Consider the following 12,450-nt stretch of genomic DNA (forward strand, 5'->3'; position numbering starts at 1 on the left):
GGAGACACCCAGGCAACAGTAGAATGTGACCTCGGGTTTAGGAAGTCCTGCATCCAGGAACCTTCTCGGGCCTGACTTGTGAAAGTCTGAACTCTCAGACTCTTCCCTGGATGTGCTGTCTGTCATTTATTAATTGCTGCAGGAACGACCAGGCTGTCATTATGAAGTCTTGTATGGGTGCTCTGTAACTATTAAGAGTGTTAAAATTACAGCATATGCAGTGGCAGCTGAGGCTGTTCTGTGGAGACAGTTTCAGCATGAAAACATACCACGCTATGACTCCCATGACCCCTCCTTCTTACCGCTGCCCCAGAGCAACCGCACAGACTGCAATTTTAACTCTTTAATCACACCAGGAGTCACCTGATCAGTGACTCCTACGCTTACACAAGACTCTTCCCTTAAACCAGGATGTGTAGTTAATGATGCAGACGCCTTCTTGTATAAGCACATATAAAAATGAGGGCAGGTGGACCTTCTTTGGTGTTTCTCAGGACAAGGGAGAGCCTTTCTCCTTTCTTACTGTTCAGACGGGTGAGTGGAGGTGCATCTGAGAGCTGGATGAGCAGCCGGGCTTGGCATAGGTTGTGTGTGCCGTGGAATGCACATTCTGGCAAGTTGAGACATTTTTCTGATCTGCTCCTGAAGTCAACCCAGAACAGATGAGACTGGACAGATGCTGGAAGTCTTGTTTATCCCACAAAGGTCTCTACTGCTCCACCTTGGTATCATGCCAGAAAGAAAGCACTAGATGCAGAAGGTATCTCTCATAATGCAAACAACTGGATGATATCTTGAAAATGTAGATTTTCTTAGGAATGGTGACATTATCTTAATTGCATATGATAATATCCATAATTCTTAGAAAGTAAGTACACTACATTAAAAGTGAAATGTCAGAATACTTGAAATTCACATTTTTTTAAAAAAAATTATTTTTATTCTTGCACATGTATCTATGTGTGTGTGTGCATATGTTTGTGTTGTATGCACCCACCAAGGCCAGAAGAGGACATTAAATCCCCTAGGGCTGGAGTCATGTGTGGTTAGGATCTGCAGAACAGGATGGGTGGTTTTCTAGAAGACTCTAAGTGATCTACTCTGCTGAGCCATCTCTCTAGACCCTGGCATTTACTTTTCACATTGTCCAACAAAATACAAATGCATATCAAATATAAATACACACCTCCATACAAGTTGAGCGACAAGGGAGATAAGGCAGAATGTCAAAGCTGTTGAGCTGAGGTGGAGAGCTTGGAACTCTTCCTGTCACTTTTCACTTTTTCAACTATTTCCCATATTAAAATATTTTATGGAAAATAAAGATTCCAGAGAATGCCCCAAATCCACTGAATCAGACTCCCAGAAACAGACATTGCTATTGAGTATCTGAAGCAAGTAAAATTGGCCATAATAGTTGAAGGTTATGGAACCATAAAGTTGAATTCTAAGAAAAGAGTAAATGCAATTTAAAAAGTGTTGTTTTTTTTTAAGTGATAATTGAGAGAAATAAATCAACTTAAAGATCCAAGTTTCTTTGGACAAAACCAAACCAAACCAAAATGCGTTGAGTAAAACTCTTGCTTCACCTGTGTGAGTCAACAAAACCAACTGAGTAAATCAGAAGGGCGAAGTGTGGCTCCTTAGCTTTTCACACCCCGACCTGAAGAACTAACTCAGCAGAGTCCAGGCAGAAAAGCACAGCACCCGCCCGAGAGGGTGAGGGAACAGCACAGCCGGACTCTCACGCAGTCTGAAGAAGTGTTCGGAATTCCTGCCGTACGAAGATTTTAGTTCCTAGTTTTGTTTTGTTTTGTTATTTCGGTTGTTGTTTGCTTGCTTTCCAGTGCTGGGTGTGAGCCCAGGACTTTGCTGGGTGCGATCAGAGATTTTCAGTCACTCTGACTGGCAAAAGTCACCTGTGTGGCTTAAAACACGCAACCCAATGTGCTGGCCCTGGCTCCCACCCCCAGGCCTTAGAACAGTGTCTGCATTTCAAAATCTCAAGTATAGTAGAATTATAGTACAGAGACAGGGTTAAAAAGCAGTTGTCCATGGAATAAAACCCAAACTCCTCAAAAAGGCACATTCTGTCTTCTTGAGCCAGGGAGCCGGAAAGGTACCCTTCTTGGCCAGTGAAGGTACCCCCATGAGCCAATCCAGTTCCTGAGGCTTCCTCCATTCACAATGTATCTATTTTGAATTGATAACGTCTGTGGGCTAGATACCTTGGCCGACTTTAATTAGGAGCCTTAGGGAACTGTAGATAACTGAATATTTGGAAATGAGGTGAACAAGGGGCAAGACACCGAAGTGAGCTCAGAGGGACACAGTAGATTAGTGGGTCACCAGAGAGAAGTCTACCTGCTTTACAATTTTCATTACGATTTTGCCATGATCTCATCACCTACAAGGACAAGCAGGGAAATGGGGCGTGGAGTCTACTTTTGTTTTTTTGAGAACCCCTGTAATGACCCAACCAAGTTCCCTGGAGCAGCATTCATCAGTCTTCTAAGATACCATCAAGCTAGGTAGAATCATCTAGAAGAGAGCATCCTTTGCCTGAGGTAAGTGTTCACTTCCTTTGTTGAACAGGAATCCAGGCTCCTCCCATTGACATGATTGCGCCGTACAAAACACGCCTACTGGAAATTCTTGTTTTCTGGCATTGGTCGTGAAAGAGGTGTGTTTCTTTTAGTTGGCAGACAAAAGGAAGTTGTAATAATTTCCTTGGAAAGTATTAACCCAAACCCCGCCCACTGCTGCTTTTTTGTTTGTTTTCTGTTTGTTTTCTTTTTCTTTTTCTTTTTTTTTTTTTTCAAAGATAGAGGAGGACAAAGGAGAAGAGGAAGGAGGGAAGCAGTGCCGTGATCCTCTGAGCTGTAAGTGTGGGTGGGGACAGGAGGCCTGGCTTTAGGAAATGAGTGTTACAGGAAAGTGTCCTTCACTGAGTTACTCTGAGTAACCACCTTGTCACCACCTTGGACTCCACAGTGCAGATCCGGCTTAGACTAGGAAGCAGAGATCATGAGCTGTCCTCAAAACTGTGACTTCTGTCCCCAACACGGAGACCTGGCTTTGTGGCCGTCCAGCAGGAAGAGGCCTGTGCAGGAGTGTTCTAAGATTTCTTCAGGCATCTCTGACCTCTGTTCTTCCTCTCTATTCCAATTTGTTATCATGTGGTACGATCTCTGCCCCTCGGCAAGCTTTGAGACACTCAGGAAAATGCAAAGCTTTCTGCCCTGAATACTCCAACATTTGTGCACAGTTCAGTTCAGGCCCTTTTACAGTATTCTACTCAGAAACTCCGTGTGGTTTACATGTGTGCACTGATATTCACAAGCCCCACACATGTAAGCTACCCTTCCAAGAGTAGTTCATGAAACATACTCATTTATACTCATTTCATCCTTTTAAAACATTAAAATGATGCATTATGTATTTGTGTATACATACACTATAAAACAATGTGTGAGAGACAGAAGTACAACAAAGATGTGTATAATTCACAGGACTTCTGTTAAAGGGTTTATGAACTAGAGAGGAAGTAATGACAAACAGACAAAAAGCAGTATGGCTATGGATGACACTATTTTTGGCTGCCCAACAGCTCTCTTTTTCTTATTCTTCATTTCATTATTCAATTATCTTGGGCAATCCCGACTGTACTAAGTTCTTTACAAGGGGAAAGAAAGTGGAAGAGAAATGTTTCCAGAGCTGGGGCTCAAGTCCCAACACTCTTGCAGGAAGAGACACCGCTGGACATCCTTTTTCTTCTCTACTCTAGACATTGGCATGTAGATGATGGAGCCACAACCACATTGTCACTGAGAAGAGCTTTGTGGGGATTGGCAGTGACAGGCAAGAAGGAAGGAGCCCATGTCCCCCAGAGAGTGTGGAGATGCTGACTCGGCCAGCTTCCATTTTGGTGAAATAAGCATATTTAATGCCTTCTGGGCTGTGTTTTCTGGCACTGGAGTTGAAAGCACTTTACTGTTACTACGATGTTAGAAAGGGCTTTGGAACCTAAAGAAGGGATAGACGTTAGATGAACCCCAGGCTTGTTGCGTGCGTGTCTTTATGTGCATATGGATGCATATATGTGTTTACTGGCATACACACCACACACACACACACACACACACACACACACACACACACGTTTTTATTTATCTTGAAACAGTGTAGGGAGAAACAAGGGTGGGAATCATTCACCTTCTGCCACTCCTTAGCAGTGACACCTGAGCAAGGTTACTGTTGTGGGGGCCTGAGCGTTGTCACCTATAAAACGGCACTGAATTCTCTACTCTGTGCATCTTCATGCAGATTTAATGAAATTATATTTAAAATCTCTCTCCATATATATATATGTGTGTGTGTGTGTGTGTGAGTGAGAGAGAGACAGACACACACACACACAGAGAGAGAGAGAGAGAGAGAAAGAGAGAGAGAGAGAGAGAGAGAACTTGGCACTGTTCTTGACACATTATATATGTTCAGCATGTGACATACATTAATATTGCACCTTTTGTACCTACAAACCCATTTTTCGAGCTCTACACACTCCGTACTAGACTCCTCTAGGCACTGACTACAATGGGGAAAGATACCCCTATATAGTCTCTGTTCTCACGGAACGTAGAATTCGGTTAATGATAGAAACAAAAGTATAATTATGATCTGAGATGAAGTATGATATAAAGAAATGCAGTATCATGGAGGGGTGTAAGCAGTGAACCCAAGCTTGGCTGGGGTTATGGAAGGCTTCCCTCCGAAAGCAGTTTCCAAGCTTGGGGGTGAGATTTTTGGAGGGATCAGCACAGTATGCTTTATAAAAGAATGAATAGGAAGCAAAAGCATGTATTTTTACTTGCTCCTGTACTGTAGACTTCAAAGATCTGGGATTATGTCCAGATAATCATGTGTCTATTTATTCATATTCTTTGTACTGTGTTCAGCACAGACACACATAAATATAGGAGACTGGATAAATGAAATAAATTTTCCTTTATTTTTATTTTATGTGTATGTGCATTTTGTCTTTATGTAGATCTGTATATGATTTGTCTGCAGGGCCCTTGGAGGCCAGAGGACATTGGCGCTTCTGGAACTGGAGTTACAAATGGTTGTAGGTCACCAAGTAAGAGCTGGGCATAGAACCCTGGTCTTCTGGAAGAGCATCCACCCAGTGCTCCTAGCCTCTGAGCAACTTCTCTAACTCTTCTGAATGAATGAAGTCTTTAATTCCTGGTCAAAAAAAAAAAAACTATATATATATAAGGGTTGGGTAGGAAGCTGACCTGCCATGCATGAGACCATAGATTCCATTCTCAGAGACACTCATATCACACACTCTCACACAACCAGGAAATGTCTCCTAGAAGGATTTAAAGCATCCAAACATGTAGTAAAGTCTCAACGATTAGAAGCTCTTACTGTGCCTGAAAGAGGCGTTGCCTTATCTGTTGCACACATCTTTGCTGCACACAGAAAGGCTTGAAGTGAAAGGAATGTATCCCGTTTATCTTTAAATAGTGTAGTGTCTTTCATAGAATAAATCTCCTAAAAATGCCGAGATTGAACGGCATTCTTAATTAGGGATTCAATGAACGGGTCATAGAAAATTCTGTACCTCACCTTGGTGGAGGATTATAACTGCAAACACCAGAAACTGACTGTGATGGTAAATACCTGTAACCTTGGCACCCGGGAGGTGGCGATAGGAGAATCCAAAGTCCTAAGTCATTCTCTGAACATAGTGAGTTCCCAGCCAGCCTGGGCCACATGAAATCCTTTATTTGAAATGATAATATCAATAATATTAATATTAGGATTGCCATGTGGCTTGCTTGGGCTAACCTTGGAATAAAGGTCACTTGTGTTACTTCTAGAGCAATCTTCAGACAAGATGATTATTCCAGAAGTGTCTGCTCCTGTCAAACTCATAGGCCCCGAAAGAGTGTGAAGCAGAGGCAAAGCCAACCAATGACAAATGCATTATGTTGAAAAACAAATAGACCCTTGTCATCAGATGCCAAAAACAAGTGCACACTGGGAAAATAAAATCTTAAATCTCACTCAGCTATTCTCCATGGGGAATACTGAATGTCAGCTTTCTAGAATATAGAGAAACATTTAGGGAAAAAAATATCTAAAAGGTATTGGAGAAGTAGGACAGGGTACTGTGCAGAGAAGAAACCTCCTAGACAACTTCTTTTCAGTTGGTTGATTTTCAAGTTCCTTGACCATCCCATCACAGGCATGGAAGCTCTACAGGAACCGACCTTCTGTTGAACTTGCAATCAAGCTAGTACGGCACATGTATAATTGGGGAGCCTTTGCTGAATAAAGCATACACACACGACAATACTATGTGCTACCGAGCAATGCGTGCACAAGACTGCCAAAACACCGGAGGAGATCCAAAGTTTAAAAGTACATATTCGTATGAATGAGTAGTAGAGGGGAGGTCAGAGGTCAAAGTTGGGTGTCTTCCTCAATATCTCTGTGACAGGATCTCTTACTGAGCCTGGAGCTCGTGGATTTCTCTAGGCTGACTGGTCCATCAGCTCCAGGAATCTGTACACACACACACACACACACACACACACACACACACACACACACGCACGCACATGCACACACACACACACACACACATGCACACATACACACACACATGCATGCACATGCACCAGGGCTGGGTTTGCAGAGGAGTGCCACCACTTAGCTTTCACATGAGTACTGGGGACATGAACTCAAGTCTCCAAGCTGTATGACAAGAACTTTACTGACGGAGCCATTTTCCCAGCTCCAATCTCTCTCTCTCTCTCTCTCTCTCTCTCTCTCTCTCAATGAGAGGAATATGAAACCAAGACTTAGAAAGGCTTTTGTAGTAAGGACCAATCAAGTCATTGCAATGTTTGGCAGAGAACCTGGTCCAGGGACACATTCAGATAAACAACTAGGTGAGACATCTGTAATAATAGACCTGTGAGACATAAAGCTAGAATGCTGGAGAAGGAATGAGCAAATGTAATAGACACTCTACTGAGACTGTCAAGGAGCTGGATTGGAAGACCCAAGTCAGCCACTGGAGAGCTGAGGAGGTCCTTGATTATAGCCTTTCACGGATACCCTGTGTAGAACATCAGTCAGTTCCACAAATGGAAAGCTTCCATGTTTCATGTGGTCCCCGAGCTATGTAAGGAGAGCAGATATATCTGGACCAGAGTGTGACAGAAGGAGTGCTGTCTCGTCATCTTTTACTGTGAACTAGTCTATACACAGATGGAAATACAGCCATTAGTAAATCTGGATTCTAAAATCTGTTAAAAGAAAGGAAAACACTGCCCATGCAAGTTTAGACAAGTCTTACAAGGCTGACTCTCTTTACTGGTAAAATAGGTGATTGCCTGCTTCATAAGTTTTTTTGAGAGGAGTCGATGGATTTAAAAGATGCATCTGCTGTCTGATGACACACTATTTGTGATTTCCTCTCATCAGTGTCCTACACGCCTGTGTTTTTTTATACATCGAGCCACTGGACACTGCTTTTCCTTGCGAGTAAAAATGTTGGTGAATGGGCACTTTTATGAGGTTCTCACAAATCACTGTACGAATGTAAGCTCTGACCCCTCTATCAGCTAGCCCATCTGGAGTTTACATGAGAGGGAAGGGCAGGCCAGAAGTTTGAATAAAACTAATAATTGTTTGGAGCTCGGGCTTGAGAGCCTATTTGCAAGTATAGATAAAAGGGATTTGGGAGGATGTAAGGAGGAGAAGGGGACCCCAACTGGCAGAGATGGGTTTACATAATCAGGGTTAGGCAGTTGCACACCAAACAGATGCTCAATAGCTTTTGGCACCAAAATATATTGACCAGCTGGGATATCATTAATGCTTAACAGTTTTATCCTTATGACCACATCTTGGCCAATTAGGTTGTCTTTGACCACCAAAGGGTATAATATATGCTCTTGTAAATGCCACATGTGTATTTCTGTAGCTCATATTCTATTACATTGATGTGTTGCATAATATACACTAACTATAAATGTGTTTGCTTCTTCAGAGCAGCATGTTAGATGGTGATTTAAGAGGGATAGAATTAAAATGTAAAATTAATTTCTTTATAAACAGTTATTAGTCATTACTTGGGGAGGTGTGGGGGTGTGGGGGTGTAGGGGAGTACTAAAAGTAAAGAGATTTAAATCAAGTAATTTCTAAATAAATAATCAAAAAACTACTGTTAGAAAGCAATCCGGCTGGAGAAAGCCAATGCTGTATAATATTTGACACAAATAAATGCAGGCAGGAAGGAGGCAATTGCTAAGGGACAGTGGCTGTGTGACTTAAACAGGGACTGCTTGTGAAATCAGAAGCCAGGGCCAGTGTCATAAAGCCCATGAAGCCATTTCAGAAACCCTCCTGAAAAACCAGTACCAGACAGTACGTGACACAGTATTTCCGAGAATTCTCCACACGCTGAAATTTAATGTATTACAACACTTAGATCATGTTCAGAACTTTACATTGAAGCATCTGCTGAGTCCTGTTTGTCACACATACTCTTAGACAAGAGCAAGAAGCCCAAACATAGAAACCCAACTTGCTACAAGATTCAAAGGCCTGTGAGAAGATTTCACCTATAAGCAGTTTCCCTTTAAAGTGACTTGCAATGTATTTAACAGGAGACTTACTGAGTTTCTTAGTAACTTCTACGAGTGGCCTTTGACTCTAACACTGTTCGTGTATTTTCCTCATACTCCAGGAAATGGTTTGGTTCCTAGTGCCTGAGCCCCCTCCATGTGTGAACTGCTAAAAGCAGCCTCAATATTCCTTCTTCAAAGTCAGATAACCAACAGTAAAAACTTCATGTGGAGAGTATAAAAAGGAAAGAAAAATATGGGCCGTCAAGCAAGCTGCTTCCCACATCTGCCGCAAGAACCACTCAATAGAATCAAAATATTTCCTAAATCTCAAAAACAGCTTCAAAGTATTCAAAAATCCTCTTAGAAATCCTTCTGAGAGCGAGGTGTTACAGTGAATGCCTGAAATCCCAACACTCAGGAAGTGGATCTGGAGCTTAAGGTTGTCATCCCTAGCCATATAGCATTTGAGGCCCAGAATACATAAGACCCCGTCTAAACACAAGTGAAAAAAGGGGGGAGGAGACAATTTCCCCTTTATGCAACCACTCAACATTTCCAGATCGAGCAACCCTCACTTGTTCTGCAAAGGCTTTGCTTTCAGAGGTAATCGTGGGATGGCTTTGGAAGCAGAAAGCCCAGGGATGAAGGACTCGTGGGAACCAGCTGCTAGGAAGTGCTCCTCTCCATGTTCTGTCTTTGTCACACACTGGCACTCCTCCACTTGTGTCACCACCTTGACCACGGGGCTTGGGCTAGTGCAGTTCAGCCTCAAGTGCATGGTGGTGAGTTTGGTGGGTGAGCAGTGGGAGCAGAAGTTGTAGGGATGTGTCTCGGCTCCAGGAAAATGAATGGACCCGCATTTCCCAAAGCAGAGGTTGTTCGGGACAACAACTTTTTCACAGTCTTCGTGGGCAACTGTCTGAAAGGCAAACAGATTAGGTCATCTCAAGGCATTTCATACCACTCATGACACAGAAGGATGCTTTAGAATAATCTGAACTGGGAATATACTTTGTGATAGCCAAGAGATGATGTCTATTAGGGACAAGCTTTCCTTATGGAGTAACTCATCAGTTAGCCTCTAAAAAGCCTTAAGTTAACATGAAAATCATTCCCATCATAAACAGGAGACTTGAAAGAATTTTCACCTAATTGGATACAGTCAGTTGGGAACAAAAATCTGTAATGGCGGCCTTCTTATTTAACCACCATATCCTACTTTCTGTCCCCCATAGGGCATTGTGTACAGCAGCTTCTCAGTAAATACTGGTCAGTTAATCATGGAATAGGCCAGATACCACGAGTTTAATTTCATCCTGTTTTAATTTAGCTGTAAAGCAGTCAAATCTGTGAAGCAGCAGAGTCCCAATGTATGGACCTATGTTACATCACCTGTGCCACTTTCTCATAACCCTATACGCCCAGTTTTATGTGTCTTTCAAAATATCTGAGTCAAACTCCTTCTTTTTAATTTAATTAGCAATAGAATTAAAAAGTAAGAATTTCAAAGGAAACTTGATTGCCCTAGTCTTAGGAGCAATTTTCTAATTGCACACGGACCAGCAAAGCAGATATTATTACTTGATGACTGACTTGTCTTTGCTACACAGTCAATTGCCTTAGAATACTGCCTACTTAATTGGGCGGTGTTACTAGACTGTAAAATTTTAGTCTCTCCTGCACTGCTTCTGGTTCAGTGTCTTTTTGATGCGTTTTCTGTGTTTTAATTTAGCATTTGGAATGCAGGTGTTGCCAGGCCTAGAGGAAGCAGAATAGTAGAATGTTCCTTTGTCTTAATGGTGCAGACCTGATCATGGTCACTATAAGCTAGCCAGCACAAGTTAGGAAGTAGGATAAGGAAAGAGATGTGATTTCACACGTTATTTTTGAAAACCTGTGAGAAACATAAATTACACTCTAAATTATGTTTTGCTCTCACAACGCCAAGAAATGATAGTGAGAATCACAACATAGAGTTTCTGCAGGAACATTTTAAACATCAAATAATTTTAGTGACTATTAAAGAAAGCTTTCATGAACCTGTGATGTAGTAAGGTGTGAGCATCAGAAATGCATGTAGGGGCACCCAGAGACATAGCCAGGGTATCCCACCTCACCTCCAGTTTGATTTACATGCTTTTCTAATCTTCATGAAGATGGAGATGAGCTGGCAGTTGCTCTAAATTCCCAGTTTCCTAACTGAGCCTTACTTTTCTCTGTAGATAATACCCACTAAAAATATACACATACACACTCAACAATGCTCTGTGCCTTCCAAATGATGACTACCGATACGGGCTGTACCACCATGCTAGCACGGAGCATTTCCAGCATGCCAAGGAACAATGGGAGGTGTGAGAAGGAAATGAGAGGAATGGAAAGGTGATCACCTTTGGCCAAATCCCACAATGAACACCCAAGGACTAAATGTGGAATCAGGCAAGGCAAGGCTCTTGTTGGCCTCTTCCAAGCCTGCCATTCGTCCTAGCTGTCCCCAAGTCTTACAGACTCTGGCTGTTTTCGCCCTAGAGTGCATACCTGGTTGAAGGGCACTGTCCTGCAGGTCTCCCAATGTACTTCATGGCTTTTGATGGGCAAGATGACCCCCCTGGAGGCTGGGCCTTTTCTGAACATGAAGCGATGCCAGAATTTCTTGGCTTCCTCCTGAAGAGGTGATCTCTCCACTTTCCTCTCATCTGCTGACTGAGTGAGGGCCTGGATCCCCAGTGAGACATGATCACTTTCCACATCCTTTATGGGGTGAAGTTCTGTCTCAGGTTTCTTCCAGAGTCTTCCAAGCCTGGACAGCATCTTCTCTCTCTGCCTCTGGCCTTCCCCAGCCTGGCTGGCGCCTATGAGGTGTGGCACCGCCACAAACAGATCTGGCTTGTCTTCTGCTTCCTCATGGTTGGCCATGTGGAGATCTCTGCGACCCCTTTCTAGGAGCACAAAGGAAAAAGAGCTCTGACTCTGGCAGCTGTCCACACATCGGCCTGCCTTCCCCAGAGGCAACAGCATAAGCAGCTGAAGTAAGAGGAGATACATGCTACCAGGTTCCAGAGACGGAGATTAGATTCGCAGATGGCTAGGCCTAGAGGAGAGGCTCCCTCTGCAGGACTGCAGCCAGGGCATCCCATATATGCTACCTGCCTGGGAGAATGGGGAGGCAGGTGGTCAGCAGGCAGGCAAAGCAAACACATTAAGTGTTTGCTTACATTATGTAGTGCTAATGGTGTCTTCCTGCCTTCACTTTGGCTCTGTATTTTTGAAGCCCCCCCCCCCAGGGAAAGCCTGAGACCCAGGGGTTAATTAGCTGGTGGCTTAGCTGTTGTCTGAGACTTATGAGTGGCTGTGTTGGCAAAAACAGCTTACCCTTTGTCTGAATTCCTCATCGTTGTCATTAGAAGAAAAAAACAGAGCCCGCTAACATTTGCTGCACATCTGCACTGAACTGGGGTAGAAGAGACCCGGCCTCCTGTCTCCTGCGTGTACTCCAGAAGCCTGGAAAGCAAAGCAAAGCAAAAGGACATGTTAATGCAAAAGCCCAGGCCTGAGAGAGAGAGAGAGAGAGAGAGAGAGAGAGAGAGATGTCTGCCACAATGGTTAGCAAAGGACTTAGCCTTGTGGCTCAGCAGCCTTCTCTGCATCCACATGTGGATTGGAGCTGCTGGTCACAGTCGAGCAGCTAAGGGAATACATCTTCCCTGTCCACATGTGGAGACTCAGCGTTCTGGAGTTAATCTTTTCACATTAAGAAGCAAACACTGAGTGCCAAATTTCACAACTGGCCAGAGAT

The 12,450-nt window shown here is 43.3% G+C and overlaps 1 protein-coding gene across 1 annotated transcript; it reads right to left on the minus strand.

Annotated features, from left to right (window-relative positions):
- Positions 1-9,225: 9,225 nt before the first annotated feature.
- Positions 9,226-11,699, minus strand: Cer1 (cerberus 1, DAN family BMP antagonist). The gene is made up of 2 exons (XM_059255820.1): positions 11,193-11,699; positions 9,226-9,573 (listed from the first exon to the last, which is right to left on the minus strand). The coding sequence occupies exons 1-2, from the start codon at positions 11,697-11,699 to the stop codon at positions 9,226-9,228; spliced, it is 855 nt and encodes a 284-aa protein (XP_059111803.1).
- Positions 11,700-12,450: the final 751 nt, after the last annotated feature.

This window comes from Peromyscus eremicus, chromosome 2, assembly GCF_949786415.1.
Source record: "Peromyscus eremicus chromosome 2, PerEre_H2_v1, whole genome shotgun sequence".
Taxonomy (NCBI): Eukaryota; Metazoa; Chordata; class Mammalia; order Rodentia; family Cricetidae; genus Peromyscus; species Peromyscus eremicus.

Bases quoted from the DNA above. Each gene is read 5' to 3' on its own strand.
- Cer1 (XM_059255820.1), bottom strand. From the start codon at position 11,699: ATGTATCTCCTCTTACTTCAGCTGCTTATGCTGTTGCCTCTGGGGAAG. The intron at 9,574-11,192 runs GTATGCACTCTA...TTTGCCTTTCAG, and splicing joins GGACAGTGCCCTTCAACCAG to ACAGTTGCCCACGAAGACTG.